The sequence below is a fragment of the Glossina fuscipes genome, unplaced genomic scaffold (genome assembly GCF_014805625.2).
Source record: "Glossina fuscipes isolate IAEA_lab_2018 unplaced genomic scaffold, Yale_Gfus_2 3, whole genome shotgun sequence".
NCBI lineage: Eukaryota > Metazoa > Arthropoda > Insecta > Diptera > Glossinidae > Glossina > Glossina fuscipes.
The window spans coordinates 11423339-11446345 of NW_023998417.1; the positions used below are offsets into that span (position 1 = coordinate 11423339).

General features: G+C 34.7%; 4 protein-coding genes across 8 annotated transcripts; 1 reads left to right on the forward strand and 3 right to left on the reverse strand.

Moving 5' to 3' along the window:
• Positions 1–1102: 1102 nt before the first annotated feature.
• Positions 1103–16718, reverse strand: LOC119634561 (probable serine/threonine-protein kinase DDB_G0282963). 2 transcript variants are annotated; one of them, XM_038028792.1, is made up of 9 exons: positions 16661–16718; positions 8487–8855; positions 8242–8422; positions 7916–8182; positions 7566–7840; positions 7370–7500; positions 5933–6752; positions 5747–5863; positions 1103–2450 (listed from the first exon to the last, which is right to left on the reverse strand). In XM_038028792.1, exons 2-9 carry the CDS (start codon positions 8740–8742, stop codon positions 1141–1143), a joined length of 3357 nt encoding a protein of 1118 aa, XP_037884720.1. In that variant the 5' UTR covers positions 8743–8855; positions 16661–16718; the 3' UTR covers positions 1103–1140. The 2 variants fall into 2 exon arrangements, with proteins under 2 accessions (XP_037884720.1, XP_037884719.1); XM_038028791.1 differs by lacking the exon at positions 16661–16718 and adding an exon at positions 9915–10321.
• Positions 12244–12986, forward strand: LOC119634563. The gene is made up of 2 exons (XM_038028797.1): positions 12244–12480; positions 12532–12986. The coding sequence occupies exons 1-2, from the start codon at positions 12306–12308 to the stop codon at positions 12963–12965; spliced, it is 609 nt and encodes a 202-aa protein (XP_037884725.1). The 5' UTR covers positions 12244–12305; the 3' UTR covers positions 12966–12986.
• On the reverse strand, positions 13061–17582 carry LOC119634562 (solute carrier family 52, riboflavin transporter, member 3-A). 3 transcript variants are annotated; one of them, XM_038028796.1, is made up of 4 exons: positions 17439–17582; positions 13968–14965; positions 13592–13770; positions 13061–13489 (listed from the first exon to the last, which is right to left on the reverse strand). In XM_038028796.1, the coding sequence occupies exons 1-4, from the start codon at positions 17444–17446 to the stop codon at positions 13283–13285; spliced, it is 1392 nt and encodes a 463-aa protein (XP_037884724.1). In that variant the 5' UTR covers positions 17447–17582; the 3' UTR covers positions 13061–13282. The 3 variants fall into 3 exon arrangements, with proteins under 3 accessions (XP_037884724.1, XP_037884721.1, XP_037884722.1); XM_038028793.1 differs by lacking the exon at positions 17439–17582 and adding an exon at positions 16661–17415; XM_038028794.1 differs by lacking the exon at positions 17439–17582 and adding an exon at positions 15055–15672.
• A 1132-nt stretch (positions 17583–18714) lies between these two features.
• Positions 18715–20411, reverse strand: LOC119634828 (ferrochelatase, mitochondrial). Of its 2 annotated transcripts, none has more exons than XM_038029228.1 (6): positions 20254–20411; positions 19798–20197; positions 19633–19734; positions 19244–19565; positions 19073–19189; positions 18715–19005 (listed from the first exon to the last, which is right to left on the reverse strand). In XM_038029228.1, the coding sequence occupies exons 1-6, from the start codon at positions 20282–20284 to the stop codon at positions 18811–18813; spliced, it is 1167 nt and encodes a 388-aa protein (XP_037885156.1). In that variant the 5' UTR covers positions 20285–20411; the 3' UTR covers positions 18715–18810. The 2 variants fall into 2 exon arrangements, with proteins under 2 accessions (XP_037885156.1, XP_037885155.1); XM_038029227.1 differs by having other exon boundaries at positions 19244–19568.
• Positions 20412–23007: the final 2596 nt, after the last annotated feature.

Below are 23007 nucleotides of genomic sequence, written 5' to 3' on the forward strand. Positions count from 1 at the left end.
TCATCTCTTAAAATTCCTCATTTCTTACGATCCCGTAAATATAGGATTGAAAATGTCATTATATGGTAGATTGTAATTGCAAGTTTCAAATCACAGACGCATGTCTACCTAGCGCTAAACTATCCAGCGTAAGTAGTCGAGAGCTTAATTAACATATGAAAGTAGGTAATTAGGTGGGTGAAAGGTCTTAGCTCCCTTAAAAATATCCACTTTGATGGGAATGGAAATTACACAGGATGCTCTAAATGGTGAGACATATCGATAAGCTCAAAACGTTGGCATACAATCGTGGCGATATGCTTAGCTTAAACAGACAATATATATATATATATATATGTATATATATTTTTCTCTTTAGTTCGTTTAGATTAATGTCAGGCTAAGGTCTGTTAATGTCTGTTTCACTACAATTTCAATGCTAAATGCATCGAATTCAGCAAACATTACTTCAAGGTTTCGGTCCTTACCATTTGATACTAATTTTTCTTTTTTTCCCCATTCGACCCAATTATTATTAGTTTTTTTTCTTAAATTATAATACAAATTATTGTAAGAAAATATGTCTCAGCGAATTGGTAAACTATGGTAAAAACTTGTCTTCGCTGAAATTCCTTATCATTATTTTTCTCCTACGTAGCGTTCATCTGTTTATTAATCAAGCACTAACTTGTTCTTTGCATTCCTTAATATATATATATTTTTTTTTCGCAATTTAGTCCTCTTCTTAAAAAGTCTTCTCTCTTCTACAATTTTTCACTTGTATAATGAAATATGTTTTTATGTTAATCACACAACTAACTAAGGAGTAGAGAGAAGTTTTTTTTTTTTTTTTTTTGTTTTTTTTTTTTTTCAAAAAATGCATTATATTTGTATTTTATTAAATTTCTGTTTCTCACACAGCTTCCTTTCGTTTTCTTCCTTTTGTTTTTATTTTATTTAATATATGCAAGTTAGAGCATGTATTTCAATGTTCGAGTAGCTGCTCAGATTTTTGAAAATGAGTAAAATTCACGATAAATATGTGAATTTTTTTTTTTTGTTTTTTTCTTTTTTATATTTTTATATTTTAATCATTTGTTGTTAGTCTTTTAAGTGTGGGTAATACGTTTTTTTTTTTTTTTTTTTTTTTATTTATTAATTTCAATCGCTCTCAGAATCATCGCCGGCAAACTGTTTGGCATAGTTGCGTCTTATACGTGACACTTTTTGCTGAAACGCGTTAACTCTGGTAGTGTTTTGGCTATTACTGTTGCCGTTATTGTTAGTACGATTAACTACTACACCTTCATCATCGTAATTAGTTCCCGATTTATCATTACTGTCAAAGTCGTTCACTTGTAGGCAAGGTGATAGTCGTGTTGACGCCCTAGAAGTTGAGGCCATGGTATCGTTATGATAATTACTCAGAAACAGTCCGCTTGTAATGGGCGTGTTTGAGTTATTCAAACTAATACCGCTATCCGGTGTGAATAATGCATTATTCGGCAAGCTATTGGTTGTGCCGTTTGTTGTTGTAGTTAGTCCACGACTGTTAGTTAAGCCAGTTCGCGGTGGTGTCTGTTGCCCGTTAAATTGCGAGCTATGATCATTCACAAATATATCGTTATTGTTTTGCTCATTATTGTTTTCTTCTAAGGCGGCTCCATAATTATCATTTTCGTCGCTATTAGGTCCGTTCTCGTAGTGCTGTCGTTTATTGATATAATCCGCTATAGATAGCTGACGACGTTTACCGGGCTTTGTCAATGATAATGATAATGAGGTTGTGGGTTTAGATGAATCTTTTTCACGCTTATTACAATTGTTAGTTGTTGTGTCGCTAGACGTTGAAGACGCCTGCTCTGTTGTGTGATTATAAAAATCACTTGGATAGCTACTGTTCGAGAGTCTTGAATTGGAAGAATAATTATCCGGAAATTCATTTGCATTTGCACTTGCATTGGTTCGTCGTCTTTTCTTCGGAATTCTGTTACCGCAATTACTCGCTATTCTTTCAGCTGTCTCGTGATGACGACGATTGCTGTTGTTGTTGTTACTGTTACTGTTGTTGTTGTTATTGTTGTTATTACTACTACTACTACTGTTATGTGACTGTTGAATGTTGTGTTGATCACTATGTGGAGTTGTAGGATTTGTTTGTTGAGGTAGCATTGTTGTTGCTGTTGTTGTTGTTGTTGTTGTTGTTGTGTTGATATTTAAGTGATGTGTTGAATCGATATTTAATGCTGCTGAATGTTTTGGACCCTGATAGGTTCTCAAAGATCGATGTGCCGCTGTTGTCGTTGTAACATTCGAGGAGCCGCGTTGCAAACCATTCAGCTTCTTTGTGGGATGTGGTAAACGATCGCTACGTGATTCACTTGTGGAAGCTGTCGTCTCATCATCATCATCGTCGTCCTCATCGGACTCAAATATAAGCTGCTGTTGACGACGTAAGCGTAAAATATCATCTAGGAAAGACAGGAGCACAATAGGTTTTTTTTGTTTTTTTTTTGTTAATTATTTGCAAAAGTCTTCTCACTCCCGTGAAAATAAATGATACCTGCTCCTATTGCTGTCCAAATAATATCACAAAACGTTTAACGAAACACTTCAATGCTTCAAAAGAAGATGAAAATACCTCCAGTCGAAGGGAGGGAAAAAAATAACATTTCCTTACACATGAACGCTATCATGCAACACATTGATCCCTACAACAATGACGAATGGAGCTATCCTGCTAAACAATTTGAATATTTTTTCTGCATTCTACAGGACTCATTAATTTACAAGTAATTCCAACTGCGTCAAGTATTCATTTTATCGGAATGGTGAAAGAAAATCAAAGTCCCTCTCGATAGCCCAAGTGTTAATGACTGACGAAAGTCGTACGTATGTAGCAAATAGTAACCGCCGTAAGCAAGTCAACACACATGGTCTAAGACCACTCTGCAGCTATTATCACATCGTAATATATCAAAACATATAATAACTGTTTGTTATATAATAGAAGGGGGTTATGGACCTGTGTAGTCCAAACTTAAAACAGTGCAAGTATATATGAAATTCGTATTGTGCACCAATCTTCGTTATAAAATATTAAAAATTAGACTTTGGGATTATTTTTGATAAGAACATTTTAGGGATTTTAGGGCTTTAGGGGTTATTTGTAATAAGACCGTTCATATGAGAGAGCGTACGATTGATTCAAATCTACTACATATAATAAGGCGTGGCGGACATATTAGACATAATGCAAGGGTAATTCTCTTCTTTACCCACCCTAAGCTTAAGCGGTTCCGCATATACTAAATATCTCAAATTTTGATATGGCATCTTGAAGAGCTATCCATCCTATCGTTTCGACTATCATTATTTTTTTTTTTTTTGACACATACGCGCCCGCATAAGTTAATTATTAATTATAAAAACTATAAACCATATGTCTGATGTTTCTACATATATATATATATATATATATATATAAAGCGATCGATAAATTCATGAGAAATTTCAATGGTTGTCAATGGAAAAGTTGTTAGATTAGGTTTGCATAAAAGCTTTTTGTAAACAAATGCGATAATGAAAACATCGCAGCCCCCTCTACCACGACGAACTTATACAGACGATGTCATAATTTTGAAGGCAACACAATAAATATGTCATCCACTTGGATATGACAGCAAAGCGCAGTTACTTGTAATACACAAAACGCCATATAAGCCATTGCCATCGAAACAGTATTCAATTGAATTTCAAATATAAGAGAGAATTGCTGCCTATGATGATGAGAAAAACGATTTTAATTAACGCATTCGTCACAACCCTGCTGAGTGCAGTGCCCCAAAAAAATACCTATTCCATCATCAATTCTATCAATTCGGGAGGTTTCAATCAGCCATCGTTTAATTTTATAGAAAAGCGTTTAAGAAACGAGTTACATGGAATTTCAAGCTTAAAACTTACTATAAACATTAATTGTTATAAGGATATTGAGGAAAACTCCTATGTTCAATGGTTTCTTTATAACGCCCAGATACCCATCGTAATCAATACATTTGCGGAATCGGTCGAAAGCTTCAAGAAAGGTAAAATTCATTTTGAAAGTATTCGCGAACATCATATCGTCGTAACGGAAATGAGATACGTGTCCAAAATAATTCATCGTTTAGTTCGATCAAATGGAGTTTACTTTTTCATATTTTATGAAAGAAGCTTAAATTTTACAAAGTTACACGAGCTTCAGCAAATGATGTGGATCTAGTATCGAGTATTTAAGAATTTCCTACTCACAGGCAACGGTGTCTTTATATACGATCCGTTTGCTTTGAATCCAGATAAGAGCTATGGGAAGGTTGTTCGCTATGCTGGTGACCACACTACAGATCATCTTATATTTCGCGATATGCGCCGTTACCCGTTAAGAGTGCAAATATTCAAGTCTACCTATTCACGACCACAAATAGACGCTGTCACGAAAAAGGTTCGTTACATATACGGAGTTGATGGTCGAGTCGCTGATTTACTCCAAGAATGTATGAACTTTACAATGGAACTTCAAGAGCCAAATGAATTTTATTTTGGGTAAGTAAGGGATCGCATGAATGTTTGGTGGAATTATCGCAATAATGTACATATCGCTTAATTAATTAATTATTCAATTAAAATTTATAGAGAAAAAGACGCTAACGGTTCCTATAATGGTGTAATTGGCTCCATCATTCGAAACGAACTGGATGTGTGTTTGACAGCTTTCTTCGTTAAGGATTATATGGTCGATGAAATGGAATTTTCCGTTTCCGTATACGATGATAAATTATGCATATGTACTCCGAAAGCTAAGCGTATACCGGACTCGATTTTACCTCTTCTATCGATACGTTCCGATTTGTGGTTAGCGTTCATAATAAGCGGTTTTTTTTGTTCAACTATTTGGACTTCTATACGTATAATAAACTTGAAAATGACGATACCGTTAACAGGAGGAAGTGCTGATAAAAAAAAAAAAAATTTATTTAGGGAAAAGTATTTGGCAACAATACGGTCGCATATTCAACGATACTTGGGTAGCATTGGTAAGAGTTAATATTGTCCGTTATCCGCCATTTGCAAATGAATGCATATTAATTGCTTCTTTGTGCTTGGTAAGTGTGGTATTTGGCGCTGTATTTGAATCGAGCTTAGCCACGGCCTATATTCGCCACTTATACTATAAAGACATTCAGACTTTACAGGAATTGGATAATAGCGGCCTAGTGCTTATGTATAAATACACCTCGATGGTCGATAATTTATTTGACGAAGAGACTTTGCTCTTTTCAAATTTAAAAAGAAAATTGCGAAAAGCGGATATAAAAGCTAATCTACTTAACGATATTGCTTTCAAACGGGGAACAGCAGCGGTTTCACGTCGTTCAAATTTAATGTTACACTCGTATCATTATATTGTGAACAAGCAAATATGGATGGTACCGCAAATTCCCAGGTCCTATACACTATCCTATGTATGGCCAAAAAATGCACCATGGCGGGGGAGAATCAATCAATTACTTCTAAGATTTCAAGCAACCGGTCTATTGCCCAAATTCATCAGAGATATGCAAACTGATACAAATATTCGTGACATGATGATATATAAGAACGAGGAACAACAACACCCTACGGCGTTAACTATTACGGATCTGCAATTAGCGTTTTATGTGATATTCTTTGGATCTATGATGGCCGGGGTGACTTTAATAGCGGAACAGTTTTGTTTTAGTCTTACCTCTTAAACTAGTGGTTATGCCAGTACTTGTGCTAGGTACTACAGCTTGCGTATTATTGGATAACGCTCGTAGCGTGTTTGTGGTGGCAGAATTTTCTTCTGATGACACAGTAGAATCTAAAACAAGCCCACTTTTAATATACGTTATGCGTTACGCGTGCGGATTATTTGGCAGCTGCCACTTACCAATATATTTTTGGACTTTAGTTTTTCTCTTTTGGTTTTTCTTTTTATGAGAAGAAGAGGAAGCACTAATGGTTGCAGCCGCAGCTGATGATGTTGTTGGCTTATCATTGTTTTTCAGACGAAGCAAACCGTGACCGTGACCACGTTGCAATCTACGCGGTTGATTTGCCATATGATAGCGGTTATGAGACAAGGCCCCTCCCTCAAGAGCTAACAGTCTCAATGTTCGACTGCTTTTTGGTATTAAGTAACCGATGCGCTTTTTATGCTGCTGCTTTGGTTGTCGTATCTTAAATATGTGCTTCATATTTTCAAAATGACTACGTTTGATACGCTGCACCCTGCGACGTGTGATCAATCTGCGTCTAATAATCCGCTTACTGTTCGAGTTAGTACGTTGCGTAGTTGGTGTCGCTGCTGCTCCTCCTCCGGTTGCTACAACTGCTTTGACTTGATTGTTATCATTATTACCGTCATCGCCATCGCTGTCAGTGCTCGTACTACTACTATCGCTGCTGCTACTGCTAGAACTGCTACTATCTAAACTTAAATTAGATGAGCTGCCTGTTTCCGTTTCAATTGATGAGTCTGTGGAAATATTGGATTCCAGGCCATCGATCTCTTGACGAATTAATGAGTCAAAGAACGCCAGCATGCGGGGATCTTCGTTTGTATTGCGGCTACTGTAGTCATGTGACAACGAAGAGACAGTCATAACGTTTACAAAGAATGGAGAGAAAATTTCGCGAGGATTATCCGAGCAGGTAGCCTCCTCCAATAAACTACCCGACCAATTATGTTGTGAAAATGGACTCCAAATCTATTTTTGTTAAATTTTTTTTTTTTTTTTTGAAAGACATAAATAAAGTGTAATTAAAATTTAGATTTTGCTTAAAGCATCAACACCTTCACTTTTCGCAAATGCACGTCGTCGTTACAAATGTTAAATGAAAAAAGCAAATAATTGAGCAAAAAAAAGTTGGGAAACGATATTTGACTGACGTACTGCGACAAAGCGATCTTTTTCAAGAGCTCAAGCTCTCCGTACTGCGTCTATGCATAATTCGCTCATATCTCAAATCTAAGGATTGCATTAAATAATGGGAGGGGGAAGTTCTTACTGACACTTAAAGGGGATGCGCTCTAATAAAACGTAAGATATAAGAAATGGTTTCTTAGGTGCACACTTCGTCTTCTTATCTCTAACATTAGAGAAAAATTCGTGGCAATCTCACGAAAAGCGTATATTTCGAGAAAATGCCAAAAAAAAGGAAAAGATTTAGAAATAGATTTTGCTCTCCTAGACGCCTTTTGATGGGTTTGATGATGTTAGACGCTTGCGGAAATCAAGCAAAATATTCGAGACATGTGCTCATTCAGTAAATGGAATTCACACGATCCACGCGAATTTATGCATAGACGCGTTACATTTCATACTTTAACAATTTTCTCTACTCCTGACGAAGCCAGCAAGCATTTTTGACGATTGTAGCGCACTTGATTGACAATAGAACGATGACCGAACAAAACCATTTGAGCGGTCTCTACCCATTGATCGGTCTTCTCCACTAAAAATTAATACAAAGAGATATTGGTAAGCGTGTCGACTCGAATGAGATTTAGTAAAACTCACAGTCTATATCCGATAATCTCCATACATATAAATTAAAATCATCAGAGCCCGATAAAACCAGTTCGTCATCTTCGCCAGCGAAAGTGCAACTTTTCATTGTGCATGAGTTGTAATAATTTTTGTGATAGAAGGTACAAGTCGGATCCGATGAATGCAACCTATACAGTATTGGAGGCAAGCGGCGTCGTAGAGCCAGTATTAAATTGCCAGTACGATTAAAACGCACGCTCATGCAAGTGGGCGGGTCTTTAAAGTGACGATACCGCATGACAGCCCTAATAATTATTTATATAGTTAAAAAAACCAAAAAAACAAAAAAAAAATTCCAAAGAAAGAGAAAAAAAGCTTACTGGTTAGGTTTGCGTATGTCATATAAAGCGGCGCCATGTTTCGAGTTAGCTGTTATCAAGAGATTGCCGCCCGCAGGATGAAATTCTACAGCATGGAAAGATGAACGAAGGTCAGCTACTACGAAGGGATCTGTAGGATCGGCACGTTGATCGAACAGTAGAACTTTTCCATTTTCCGAGGCCGTGGCAAATATGCTGTCATTTTGTGGATCAATCGAAAGCCCGTACACGGGATTATCTTGTTTAAATACATTATCCAATTTCCCACTGAAAGCGAAAACCAAATTGAGAGTTTCTTTTCTTCTCTGTTCTTGTTATATACGCACGTTTCAAAATCATGTGAAATAACCAGATCGTCATTGCCGCCAGAAATTAGTTTATGATTTTGACTATCGAAACCCAAACAGAAAATGTTACTGGCGTGTTCGGTATCTAAGGCACGTGGCCTCCCTATACCGGCCAACGACCTTTCAATATTCCAGATCAGAACGCGTTTATCATCGCCGCCTAAAAACGAGACGCAGGAAATTATATTTTACCGTTTTAGCAACAACAATAAAAAATTTACTACCTGAGGCTAAGAATTGGCCACCATGCGAAAACTCGATAGCGTTCACGCAGCCATAATGGCCAATTAAATCCGTTTTATAGAGATTTTTCGCGACACGCAAACGTTCCCGATACAAATGGGAGGTGAAAGTGCGGGGCTGATTTTGAGATTTTATGTTATTTTCACGTTGCGATAACTGATGATATAAATTGGTACTGGTTGAGCTACTGTCCATTAAAAAAGACATTTTTCTCGCGCTTGAACCGATATTTATCATACCAATGCTCTGTAAAGTATGGCGGCTTTGCAATTTCTGAACGAATTGTTCACTTCTGCTATTTTATGTTCATTTTTTATATTTCATTATTTTTCTTCTAATTACCAGTTAATCTGGAAATAAATTTTGGATTTCAATTGGCGTTAAGTTAGGCTTAGGCTTGATTTCATTTCACTGAAATAAATTCTTTTAATCCTTATGTGATGAACGATGTTTTCTCTCTTTATCTCTTTGCCTACCCCTTAATTATTTTGCTTTAAAATTAATTATGTGCGATTGCAAGAGCTAACCTAACTTTAGCAAATTGGTCGAACTTAACCTCAACATTTAGCGATCGATCTTTCCAAAGTTCTACTGAAGCTTCGTGCCACATTTTAATTCTCTCTCAATGATTTGGACTCCGATTGCGAAAATTTTTCTGAAAGTTTTAAATATTATCTTTTAGTTTCCTAATGACGGATTTCTTTTATTGGGAAAAGGACGAGACTCGAAGAAATCGATATTGTTTAATATGGTTTGGAAAAGTCCATGGAAACAATTATCAGAAATAATTGTTGACACTTTCACGGTAACCGGAAAATGATGATGATGATGCTTTGTTTACGTAGTTGACCAAATCTTGTCCTTGAATTGTGAAATGGTTTGGGGAATTTTGAGACGCATAATGCAATGATTTTCACATTAAACATGTCATTATATTATTCTTCGCTATATATATATATATATATATAGATTTGCGACTCCATGTGCGACTAACTAACCAATGGAATATATGGAATATATGGTGTGTGGCTTAATTATAACAACCCTCACTGTATAACATATGTTTCGACTATTCAAGCAGTGTGTATATTTATGCATGTATATGTATGATAAAAAAAAAAACTTATATTATTAATCTATTTTTATTAAATGTGTACATTATTCACATACGAAACCTTTCACTAACGTCTTATTTTCACGAGAATATGCAACCTTTTGTTGATATTTGAAATTCTTGATAAAATTTCTTGATTAGTCTCTTATTCTTTTTCCTTTTGCTTTTTTTTTTTGATGAAAAAGCAAATGATAATCGTATTTAATCACATTCAATTGTATATATTTGTTATATATATATAAATTTCATTTTTATTTTTTGTTTTTTTGTTTTTTGACAGGAATCATACACTTACAGATCAGGGTTTCAATATAATCGCACAGTAGAAAAATTATAATGATGTGTGATATTAAGAAAGAGAAAAAACGCAAGCAATTTTCGCCTTTTGCTTGGCTAATGGAAAAAATATTGCAGTGTTAAAGGAGGCAAAGGCGAATGAGAAAAAGTACACAAATTTATCCCTACGTATTCATGCATATAGAAAACTACAACCGCTGGCTTCTTCTTTGATCACTGTTTATTTTATTGTAATTTTTCGCATTGATTTTATGATGCATTGATAGATACGTCGATCTTTCAACAGCAGCACTAAATTATTATCCAGTCGAGAATAAAATCTTTTATTAAAAATCTATCACTTTTCCAATATTTTACATATACACAGTATTCCTTATTTCTTTTTTTTTTTTTTTCTTTTTTATATGACTTTTCCGAAATACTAGTAATACACTCAACAATAACAAAAATACAAATAGAATACAGTGAAGCCTTCGACAACGTCGACATTTTACTATACGTATCGTTTTTAGCTAATTTCCTTGATGTTTGTTGTTGATATTCACGAATAATTCATTTTAAGAGATTTCCTATCTTCTGAGTGAGATTTTATGAATAAACCCCAAAATTATTGTAAAAATTTCTTCCTTACAAATACTTCACTCAGCAATGATGCATGGAATTGTTCGGAAATTTTTGGGAGTTAGTGAAATCGAGACTTTTCATTATTATCATCAAGCTATAGGCATTTGTACTCACATAGGTTCAACATTTTTTTTTTTTTTCTTTTGGTCCTAACACTTCTTCAATGGAAGGAAACTAGATTCAAAGTGTACTTATTTTTGTGCAATCCGGCGGCGGCTTTTATCCCCAAAGCTTAATGTGAAATGGGAAAAAAGGAAATTTGAAAAAATTTATATGATACGAGTGACGGGAGTCTGATTCTTGTTAAAGCCCATGGAAAATAACTTTTACTAAATTTCGCAAAAATTTTCAAACCAAATATTTTTCATTTCAAGCCGACTTTTTCTCCTTTTCTTTTCGTCAATATCGAGCGGATGGACTCGGTGACGACAAAGAGGATTAAAAGCAAAACGCGCCTCCGTCAAATTGACGGACGGAACGCGTTCTCTCTAAAAATTTTTCAAAGCGAACCGGATAGAATAGAATGCAGAAAGGTCTTTGAAAAAAATTGATTTTTACTCAATCTTGCGGATATCAGCATGTAATCGCAGGACTTGACTGTATGCGATTACATTAGAGTGGTACGTGATACTTGCAAACTGAAACCTTTTAAGCAAAGTGGTACAAATTTGTTTTGAAACCTTGTCGATAGAAGTTACAAAATTTGATTACAGCCTTACGTAAAAATTAGTGATAATATTGTCGAGGTTAACAAAAGCATTATTTCTTTTTCATGCAAAGGGATGTATAATTTTATTTCAACCTTGCATAGGGCAGGCAGGTATAAGGTATAGGAACTAAGCGAAAACTGGAAAGTGGTAATAAAACATTAAGTGTATCGATCTCTTGGAACCGTTATTTTCAATGTAACATTAATGCTTTATTTATTATCCACTTTGCCGGATAATAAATAAAAATCGTTAAAATGGACAAAAAGGTACAGACACTGGTCTAGACACTGCTAAGGAAAATAATGCACGCCCGCATGATGACCTAATCTATCTATCGTAAGATTACTCTTCCTTTCTCGCATAATTGCATTGTCCAAGCCATCCATACATGTTCATGAAATAAAAACGCGTTTTTTTTTTTCGCTGAAAAAATCGCTTTTTGCGAAATTTAAACGATTCGAAATATATGGAATCGACCGGTATTTGCGATGCGATCTTAATTATGACTTTCTTTTACGCACACACACACATACACAACGCAACGTTGTATGATTTTTGTTGTCATTGTTTAATATTTTCGATTAATTTTGAAAACTTCATTCAAAATGTTAGATTAAAAACAGTTTTCTCATAAAAAGTGTGCGAAGAAAATTAAAAAAGTAAAAAAAAAAAACAAAACAAAGAGTTCAAAATTCTTGTTTAAAAAAATTTCTGCATTCAATGGACAATATTAAAATGCCCTATTGTAAGTAATGGACACATGAAGTCGTCATACATTGGCAAGAGTTTCATTTGATTTTTTCTTTACTTGCCTTATACACTTCGCATATATATATATATACATATATATAATGAAACTTCAAGTACCCGAAGAAACATTGCGTACACAACGTGTTGAAATCTATTTGCAAGATCTTAAAGAACGTTTAAAGCAACTTCGGCAAAAACATGATGAGGTAATTCAAAATTCCGTTGAAATTATTAGGGAAATCGAGGAGGTTTCGTCGTCGCTGTTGGTAACGCCGCAAGAGAGCGTCATCAATACCGAAGAGAATATGACGAAAATAAAAAAGCTGATACAAGAATTTGAAACTGCTAAGCAACAAGAAACAAGTTCGAAAACTAAATTGCCGGTGGTGCTTGAGAGTCGAGTCGATATACAGCAAATATTGCAAAGTTTTGAACAGCTCACCGAAAGTCGCGTGCTGAAGGAAAGTCTAGTGCTATTTGGTAAAGCGAAAGAATCATTTGAGAAAATTGATAATTTCTTTGGAAAATTAGGATGCTTAGATGGGTCCGTCAACAACGTCGCCGGCGCCGCTACCACCACAGCCACCATTCCAAGAAATAACGTTCGGGAAGCCCGGTTAAGCAAAACGACGAGCAATAATGTGCGCAGCAAAATCGAATTATTTAACCAAAGTCAGAGTTTATTGAAAACATGTAAAAGTTGCTCCACCGAAATTGATTTCAGTATATTATTAAATGACAGTCACCACGACAAGCCCGATGGAGTATGCTCGAATTATGCTTCATGCTGTAGCAGTTTGCTTAGTATACCAAAATGCTTATCCAAGGATAATATACTTAAACGACAGAGATCTTTGGAGAATGGCTACGAGGGCGACAACGACGACAGTGACTATAACCTATTGATCGCTAAAAAGAAAAAACTGGGCAGTAAATCAACGGAAATAAATAGGACAAGTGACTAAAAATTTGGGAAAAGTATAATAATGAAATCTTATAATAAAATCTTATATAATGTATTGGTTGATGATTTGTTCTCATATGCACAACACACAAATATAATTATGTATATATCTATGACATCATAAATTTTGCTTTATTGCTTAGTATTCTTTAGGAACAATGGAAAGTTTTTTTTTCTTTTTTATAAATATTTAAATTGCGTCCCTAAGACAAACCGAGTGTATATTTTTGCGTTTTATATATGTAAAACTTAACTAACTAAGTAACTAAGATCAAAAATCGTAGTTAACTTAAGTACATGCGCGCTGCTGATTTCACCTTAACAAGGGTCATTGTCATTATAAGCGGCTTTAAAACTCCCCGTGAAATTTATGAGAACAAATATGAGTAGGGAACCGACTAACGATCCCACTTGTACGACACAGCCAGTCCAAACTAATGATTTACCGCCTTGAGAATGCATTACAGTTGATATGCTCAGTTTAATGTAGCTCACTAAACCGATCAGTAGCGTCCATATAAATATCTATGAAAATCAAGGAGACATTAACAGTTTTTTAAGTTTTTCAAAAGTTTTCACACTGACGAAAATAGAGCTAGAAGACACTTAGACATTTAGAATACCTACCACCAGTATTTTTCCCATTTCACTATTAACCAGTGGAGGCTTTGGAGACATCGCGGCTGTAACAAGCACATAGATTGTCAAAAGGCTAGCTAAGCCAGTCAATGTACAGATTGAGCGCAACGAAGTACGTCCCAAAAATATGGCCAAAAAGCATGCGATCGGATTCGCTATAACACTAAACGGCTAAAAGATGTTATCTGTTTTTTCCCTTTGCAATCTTTATAAAAACATACCCTTTTGTTTAGAATGGATAGAGAGAGAGCACAGTGTCCCACGACCACGTTACAAAAATATCCCGCGAACATCATAAAAAATATTTATTTGTACATTTTTTATATTTTCCCATTTTTGATAATTAATTACTCATACTCACTAAGAGTTGCTGATAAATGATACGCTGCGCTTCCATACGGCAGACATGAGTAAGATTGTATGCTATTAAAGACACCGTTAGCAAAAAAACATATCGCCGCAATTAGGAGCAGCATAAAGACATATTGGTTGGAAGTTAATTTAGATTGACCTTCGGTCTCCGAATCATTATTACGGCTAGGAGTGGGTTTCGTGTCCGTGTCACAAACATAATTGTTGTCTTGTATTACCCCCACGTTGGCGTACTGTTCTTTAGCCAATTTAAGACGATCTAACAGAAAGAAGCCCCCACAACTGAGTACCATCATGGCAAATATAAAAATGAAGAACACTTTGGTATCGAAAAGGGGTGGAGGTGTATTCTTCTCATAAATTTTTTCTCCCTCGGAAGTGGTGTTGGTTAAAATACATTCGGTCGTACCGATACCTTGTATTAAAGCCACAACACTGGGTAATAAACCACTCAGACCTTCACCGACAAAATATGTGACCAAGTATATCTCCTTGAATCGTCCCATGTAAGGCATGAATAAGACGGAGCTACTGCACGCATTAATAGCGGTTAAGAATGTCAAAACAAACAGAGCTACACTGTGTTCCTGGCCAAAAACAATTGCCGTTTCACTATAAAAGAAAGCAGTGAGCAATGCCGATATTGTGCCCAGGGTTAACAATCCATATATTAAGATGGTATCCTTCGTCGCGCTATTTTTTTGCGCGAAAAGCGTATAAATTAAAGGACCCAAATTGCCAATTTGTACCATAACGCTTAAGTACGAAGGTAAACTCCATCCTTCTGGCGCTATTTCTACTAGCAGGGGCAATTGTATGAACGTTCCATTTATACCGACCCAAGTTCCAATGCCAAAAAATATTGCCAGCATGTCCACAACGAGACTACGCTCTTTTAGCATTTTATTAAGCCTTAGATTTAGGTTTAGCTTAGTGCGCATCTTGATACCGTTATTAAGCAAAGAGCTAACTTCAGACGATTCCGATGACCTGCCAAAAAAAAATACCATAAATATTTTCAACATATGAATGTAAAAACAAAAAAAAAAATATTTAAAAAAATAAAAAAAAAAGATTACTCGGAATAATATAGCAGACGTTTTATTGTTGCGTGCATTGATAGACAAGTATCAGTTAGCGAATCTCTTCTTTTAATAAAAACTTTCAATGCGCCAGCGACGACTCTGAGCATCTCATTAGAGCAGACAATTCGCAGATAAAGCAGATGTGTGTGTAAATAAATATGAGAGAACCGCCCGCCCTTCGGCTCGCACTTAAACTCTCAGCTTCCGAACGGCAGAAGATGTAAATTCATTGCTCCCTAATTCGCTGCAATATGCGTTTAATTGCTATTAAAGCATATCAATGACTGATTGAAATTTGCGTGTACGTGTACTTCGAGCGCTTATTAAAATACTTGAAAAATTTCCAGCCTTTTATTACGTTCAGATTTCTTGCAAAAATGGTTGGGTTAACCTCAACTCTCCTCATAAATTTCAGATCGACAGCTAATATAAATAACAAGTTATTAGCTATAATGAAAGCATAACTTCCTAGCAAATGGACAAAAATCTGCAGTCAAGACGAAAGCTTATCATCTCGCGTTTTCGTAAATGTGTGGAAGCGGTTAAATGAAAGCCGAACGTGGTTAAATCTCTGCCTTGATCGCATCGAGTCAGTAAAAATGTATTTTGTCCAGAAAATGTCATGAGTAGAGATGGATGGGAGTAAAAGTGGTGTTTGTGTACGTTGGACTTGGAAGTGGGAGCATCTGAAACGAAGATAAACAATGCAACGAAAATAACAGGTCAACTGAAGAACTAAAGATAAAGAGGTGAATTGTTCTAAAGGCGGGCAGAGCTGTACGGCGAGTGAATAAGAATTTTGAGAAAGCCGAGTAATTCTACTAAAGGACTGGATCGAATGACAGACGCCCTTTACTGCAGTATAAGTCGGCCAAGACAAACATCACCTGTGATAATGAATCCACCAAACAAAATTCTGGAAACTACTGTACTTAGGTTTCTTTGTAATTTACGACATTTTCCTCACACATGGCATATATATATTTTTGCATTTACTAAGTTTAACCTGAACATCATCCTATATTTACGGAATCGCAAAAAGACAGCATAAATTTCAGCTTTCAAATAACAGCAAACGATATTTTTCGGAATTTGTGCTCGAAATTATACACTAGACCATTATAATGAAGATTAAATTTATTTCCAAGTTGTTTGTGGATTATGGATTAATAAAATGAAAATTATTCCATTTTTACATGTCATTGATGTTCTTCTTCCAAGTGTTACAAACGAAACGACGACATTAGTACGCCGCTAACCTTCGACCATTTTTATAGAGTATACTACACATAACTCATTGAAAATGTCAAATAGTTTGTCTACGTATATTTAATTGTTTTGGGTACGTTTAGTTTTTCTAGGGCAACAACGGGTGTATTTATTAAAAAAATCAATGAGAACTTTGCAGTTAACTTTTCCAAGAGTGCCTATTCGATTTTGTGCACTTTACTAATGAAATAAAAAAAAAAAACTTTTTTATGATCGTTTAATGAGCAAAAAAAAAAAAAAAAACAAGAAGGAAAGGATTACGTAAATTTCCTCAATTTGCTACTTGCTCCTTTTTTGATATAGTAACTTCCTATTTCTTGTCTTTTGTTACCTTTTATTACAATTGTCAAACTTTAATGTGCACTTCGGTTGGCGGCCTCGACAAGATGACGTAAATAATTTAGGTTGCGTTGCGTTCTCTAGCAGACATGCCGGTTGCGTTGTGTTCTCTTGACTGCCATTTATACTATCAATTTGATCTTGATTAAAATTTTTATCATTTACACTCGTTTGTTTATCGCCTTTTATTGAACTCATTACATTGGCAGTTGTTAATTTCCTCAGGCAGTAGTTAGTGTTTTTATCGTAAATGCAAGCGTATTTGTAAAATAGGAGCGATAAGATTCTAATTGACCGTTATAGGTTTCAATGTGTTTTTCTAAAAACTGCTCGCCAGAGCTAAAAAGACCCTCGTAGAGTCTGGAGAGTCCGGTCAGCGAAAATTTATTGCGAAAAGATATACTTTCGATGTATAAAAAAAGAATACCCGAACTTTTGAATGCGATCAATGAATGCGTATTTAAGGTATAAGTTTAATTGAAACCAGGTTTAATTTGTCACCTGGCTCACCTGACAAATACGTGCCAACGAATCAGAAAAGTTAATTTCATTTTACATAAACACGCGCACATATGTATAAGTTGGTTGTAAATACAAATTATACAATAAAGTAGTTCTCAGATTTCCTTTTTCTTAACAATAATAACACAAGCCATGCACATTTAGTAAACATAAAATATTTTAAAATATTATACATGTTCATGTGATTATTTAACCGTTACACTTGCTCTTATTTTACATTTTTCAGCCGGCTTTTTTTTCGTACATACCTTCGCATATGCTATATCATGGATAATTATTTTTATTCATTTACATATATATGTTTTTTGCACTACGCTGTTCAGTTCGGCAGTGTTTTTAGCTGTTAACAAGGCAAAAAATTAATTTCATAAATAAATAACTTGTTCTTTTGCTTATTATTTTCTTTTGTAAACAAAAGCGAAATTACGATATAAAACCCATATGGTATTAACATCCTGTAATGAGCCGGAGCATTCTTATCAATAACCTGCGAAGATTGCAAAGGTAGCGGAACAAAATCGACAGCATAAAAAAAATAAAGCATTCAACACACTGAATGCGTTCGAATGCTGCATCATGCACTAAACATATATGTAAACGTTTATATGTAGTTAAAAATGTGACTTGCATTGTGTTGTTGTCATAAAAATCATATAAAACAAATATTTCCCATAATATACGATGCAAATCCGTCCGATCTATTTCGATCCGTGTTTCATTGAAATTCAATTAAAACTTTAATGAAACAGCGGGAAGCTATTATATATATCTCAATAACTTGGGTAAATTAATTGGGTAACATTGCGGAGTGCAAATTGTAATAAAATTTCCTTTCTTATGAATTACAAAAAAATTAAATTTTTATCGAAATTTGTATGGATGTTTGCACAACTAATTGTAAATTGTTAATATTTATTAGAAAAATTAACTATCTCTGAGACTTATTCTAACATCAGATAGATAGTTGTCATCTCTAGCATTAAGATAAGTTTATTTCGACGTGTAACCAAAAATTTGAAAAAAATCTTTAAAGTTTAATCGTCAATTGACGATATAAATATTTTAAATGAATCGAAATGAACCTGTTACTGTAGAACACAAATAATGAAACCTTAGAAAGAAAGGAATATTTTCAATTAACTATAGTTTCTTTACTAGCAACGGGAGACCTTTCTCCCTTGATAGCAAAAAAATTATTATATATGTTAAATTTTTTCATTTTTTTTTAATTAAATGCTTCAGAATAAACAATATATTAAATAACAATACTTTAACACTTGTTATATTTACCACTCACTTCTATTATTTTTTTCTTCTTTGTAACCACTAAGGCCAGCATATCACTTCAATGTGGGATTTTTTTGATGTAAGCAAAGTATTTTCCAAAGGAGATTTTATCTCTCCTGGCTGTAGAAGTTCGCCGTTTGTAATAGTCTTAGCAGGTCAATGGAAATTTTGTATTTTAAAGCAAATAGTGCTGCAGGTATTCTTACCCGTAATAAAGAAGTGCTAAAAAGCTTGGTGTAGGTTTGTAGCCGTTTTAAAGACTTTCAATAATGTTTATTCCCAAAACCGGATCTTAATTTCTATATGCACTTCTTGAAAGCGGTCCCTTGCCTATTATGCACAGATTTTTTCATACCAACGTTTACTGTCGCGACATCGCGGGTTAGTGCACATCGGACATCGCATTAAAAACTTTGGATTGACCGCCGATTGGTGATGCAGATGATCCAAAACTATCCTGCTTAATGCGTTTATAAAAAGCGGATGATCATTGGGAGCTGCAGCACGACGTATTTCTTCAACGCCGACCTTAATCATGAAAGTGTATTTAGGTGTTATGCAAATTCAAAGGCTCTTATACCCAAATTTCACAAACCTCCTTTGCTAACTCATCACAATATTCAATATCCAATTCATGTAAAGTTTCTATGTGCTCATTCACAAATGCAATCGGTACCAATATGAAATTTTTAAGACCTTGTTTCACGTAACCCTATCCAAAGGAACGTAGAATCAAGCAGACATTTTATCGGAAAATAAATTCTACCTTTATAGCGTCATCAGTCGCCGGTGCTAGCCAAGGCAAAGGCCCCACTTTCGACTGCCAAGCCAAACTGTAGGGATTAGAATTGCCGAGTTCCTGCATTACCATATGTACAGATGCTCCAATTTCAGAGGGATACGGATCGCCTCGGTTCACTGCTTTCAAAGGTAAGGAATGGGCCGTAAAAAGAATTACGACATGTTTACGCTTAGTTTCACAGAACTTATTTAATTCTTGACGAATACGATCGGCAAACGTCTTAATTAATAGTGGATGTGTACCCCAACGATCAATCACGCTCCACTTTATATTTTTTGGTAGTGTACTACTATAATACATAAATATCAGGATAAATTGCAATTTTAAATGCTAATCGCAAATAGATAACTGACTTGTTACGGTAATGAGTGTAAATCGAATTGAAACTGGATCCCGATGTAGCACAACTATATTGAGGATATTGTGAAAATAACACAACCCTTTCTGGAGACTCTCTAAAATGCATATAAATATTTGTACACGATTTCCGATTTTTGTACGAATCCAAATGTTCTTACTTTTCAATTTTTTGTAAAGTGTTTTCAGTCAATGGATCCACATAACGAAAACCTACATAATGCTTATGCGGCGCTGTTTCTGGCGATGAACTATCTAATTCTTTGCACATTAATTCTCCTTGCAATTTAGTCCATTTCAGTATAGGTGAACCGCCACCAATTTGTTGATATTTTTTTTGAACTTCCGGAGCTCGCCTCTGAGCAATCCAGGGACCTAAACGACTTTGAACCGGCAATTGTATCATGTCGCGATCAGTCATAATACGTAACAGGTAATCAGGCACTTGATCAGTGCTTTGTGGGCCGCCCATATTTAACATTAAAATCGCAGTCTTAACACCGTTTTGTTTCGATGTAGTTGTGCTAAATCTCGTCAAACTAATACCGGCTTTAGCAAAACCTGCAAGCAATATTTCTATTACCTATTACTTTTCAATAATTCCGTAATATACTAACCAAAAAATTGATTTCCTTTCAATGACAACATAATCAAACAAAATTAGATTCGATTCCAGGAATATTTTTCTAAAAAAAGAAGACTGAGCTCCTTTTATAAACTATTCATTAATGCATGTGAAAAAGTTCACAATAGAAAAAAAGTAAAAAGAAAACAGAAAACGAAAACATGGAAAATATATTAGCAAAGGCATTGCCACTGTTTTTGCCAGTTTAACAGCTTGAATGAGGAAATTTCTCATTGGTCGAAGCGTTGCAATTTATTGAAAGCATACTCTCCATACATGGTACTTTTTTATTGCCATATGTAAGGCAGTATATACATGACAGAATTTTATATTTATATTGGACTTTATATTATTTGCTTTAGTGCAAAATGTAGCAAATTAAAAAAAAAAACAAATGACTAAGAAGAATGAAAGAAACAGAAGAAAAGCAAAATCGTATAATTGGAATAATATTATAATTTGGAACTTATTGTGGTCGAAAATACCAGTTGCCGTTTTCCCGGATATTGAAAGCAATGAATTTTTTACCTTTACCTTCTATGAATGAAGGGAAATTTTACATTGACCTTTCTATTTTCATTTATCAACCGATATAGTAAGCCAGGCCGGCATGACTGTCTGCAGGTATATTATTTTCGGCCTGTTAATCGAATGAAAAAGGCGAATTCCACTTTGGCGAATCTTGTCTTATGATGTTTTCAAGCGGAAGATTTTTAACAAATCTTTATTAGACATAGAGTTCATGCGTATGAAAGCATCAGTAGAATATAAAAAATTATACTTTTACGATATGATCTTCACATTTGAGCTTGAATTTCAAATTTCGAATAAATTATTCCTGCATGCCGTTGAAATTGTCGAAAAGCAAGAAATAATGGAAAACTAAATTGACATTTATAAATGAACGGGTTAATTTTAAATAAATTTGTTATCCATGATTTCGTTCAGCAGAAATCAATTTGAATTGTAGCAATTCTTAGAAATTGTATTTAAATGCATTTATCAATTAATCAATTTATTTCATATCTTCCTTAATTGAAATCTATTGAAAGAGAGAGATTCAATTTAAAAAACACATCATCACCGCCAAAGGGTGTTGAAATTTTTCAATCAATTTTTCACGTTTAAGAAAGATTAGATGGCATATAAAAAGATGAAAGTAAATTGCACATTCTCTCTCTCTCTCTCTCTCTCTCTCTCTGCCCCCCTAGGACAAATATATGTGTATTCGGCAAACCAAAAATAATAAATATGTAACGTTTCGGGAATTCAACCTATGCTCGGATGTTCTTTTTTATTTTTACTTTTTTTTGTTCGCATGTTTTCCGGGCTGGCTCGTCGGATGGGGTGGGTCCAAATAAAATGTATTCAGATGCGTGATAGGTTCTTGCTTCGCTGCTATACGATATTTCACTGTTTTAAATAAAACATGCTTACTAAAAATTTTGAAACTTTTGACTAATATAAATCTATGCCCTAACCATACTACTTTTCGCTCGCCCCTCCATCATCCACAATTCACTGGACTTTGGAAAAAACTTTTTTTTTGTTCCTATCACTGCTCTTCTAGATTCGAACAAAAACTTTTTTCAGTGTCCTTGATCTTAAATTTGCTCTAATTGAAATCTCTTTTATCAGGTATGGAAATCGTTTAAATCGGATTTGCTTTCTTTTGCTAAAAAAGATACTCTAGTCTTTGTAATAGCCGAGTCTCCTCTCCTCTCTGCACTTCAAATAACACATGTTAACCCTTTTAGAGTCTGAAAAATATGGAGACAAACTAGTTTTAAATTAGACAGTAAAAGTTTATTTAAAAAAAAAAGTAAAAAATTGCATATACCCGGACAAACTTAATATACCCTTGTGTTACGAGTGGTGTAATGGTAGTACTATAGTATAATAACCGACGATGAACAAGGCTTCGCATGAAGCAAAAATATGGTCAAAATTAGGTCCATTTTAAGCACAGAACGATATTCTTAAAAAGATTTTTAACATATAGTTACTTCGGATAACTATTTACTATTTACGCTATTCGCGCCTGTGCTATCACTATACTGGAGTTCTTTGAATTTCGCTGGCATTTTTTGGTGAATTTGTATGATGGTGAAACCTTGCTTGAAAGACTTCGGCCAAAGCCTTTAGTGGAGAGAATTTCAAACCGCGAACGATTTTAATCCCGAACAGAACAGTAACAACAGTTTCACAACAATAATGCAATAATAATAATCCTTTGCACTCTTTTTTTTAGCATAACATAACTCTTGGCACCGTTGCTTAACATATCGCCTCTCTGCTCTCGCTTCTCCGGAACGACAAGTTGTTATTACTCGATACCAATCGCAAATATCGTATGTAAAAGATTATCGTATTTTATTTTTTTTTCAATAACTAATGATGGATTATATATTAGGTATAGAAAGCGGAGAAAATTCTCTTCAAAGCGAGTATAAAAGATTCTTCTTGGTTGAAAATAGGAAGCTATATATTAAACTTATATACTACCTTTGCAAACTCACCACTGCTGAATGAGAAGCGGGAGCAAAGGGAAGAGAAATTTAAGTAATGTGCAAACGCAATTTAACCAAAATAAAGATTTTGCAATGCCCGGCATTTTTATTCATTAATGAATCTAATAATCAATTGATCCGTGCACATATGTAGACATATGTTGCGCTTATTTATGAATATATTTAATGAAATATTAGCTTATAAATGTAAACATTACTGGCAATTACTCTTGGAA

What these genes read in the sequence shown, in the direction of transcription:
- LOC119634828 (XM_038029227.1), bottom strand. Translation starts at nt 20,284, where the DNA reads ATGTTGTCATTGAAAGGAAATCAATTTTTTG. An exon ending in TACACTCATTACCGTAACAA is followed by an intron (nt 19,569 to 19,632) that starts GTCAGTTATCTA and finishes TATGTATTATAG; the next exon opens with TAGTACACTACCAAAAAATA. An exon ending in GTGATGAGTTAGCAAAGGAG is followed by an intron (nt 19,006 to 19,072) that starts GTTTGTGAAATT and finishes TTCATGATTAAG; the next exon opens with GTCGGCGTTGAAGAAATACG.
- LOC119634563 (XM_038028797.1), top strand. Translation starts at nt 12,306, where the DNA reads ATGACGAAAATAAAAAAGCTGATACAAGAATTTGAAACTGCTAAGCAA. An exon ending in GGAAAGTCTAGTGCTATTTG is followed by an intron (nt 12,481 to 12,531) that starts GTAAAGCGAAAG and finishes TTGGAAAATTAG; the next exon opens with GATGCTTAGATGGGTCCGTC.
- LOC119634561 (XM_038028792.1), bottom strand. Translation starts at nt 8,742, where the DNA reads ATGATAAATATCGGTTCAAGCGCGAGAAAAATGTCTTTTTTAATGGAC. An exon ending in TAAAGTCCAAAAATATATTG is followed by an intron (nt 5,864 to 5,932) that starts GTAAGTGGCAGC and finishes GGCTTGTTTTAG; the next exon opens with ATTCTACTGTGTCATCAGAA. An exon ending in CATAACCACTAGTTTAAGAG is followed by an intron (nt 2,451 to 5,746) that starts GTAAGACTAAAA and finishes TGTCTTTCCTAG; the next exon opens with ATGATATTTTACGCTTACGT.
- LOC119634562 (XM_038028793.1), bottom strand. Translation starts at nt 16,866, where the DNA reads ATGAGTTCAATAAAAGGCGATAAACAAACGAGTGTAAATGATAAAAAT. An exon ending in TTTGACAATTGTAATAAAAG is followed by an intron (nt 14,966 to 16,660) that starts GTAACAAAAGAC and finishes TTTTTTTGGCAG; the next exon opens with GTCATCGGAATCGTCTGAAG. An exon ending in GTATCATTTATCAGCAACTC is followed by an intron (nt 13,771 to 13,967) that starts TTAGTGAGTATG and finishes TCTTTTAGCCGT; the next exon opens with TTAGTGTTATAGCGAATCCG.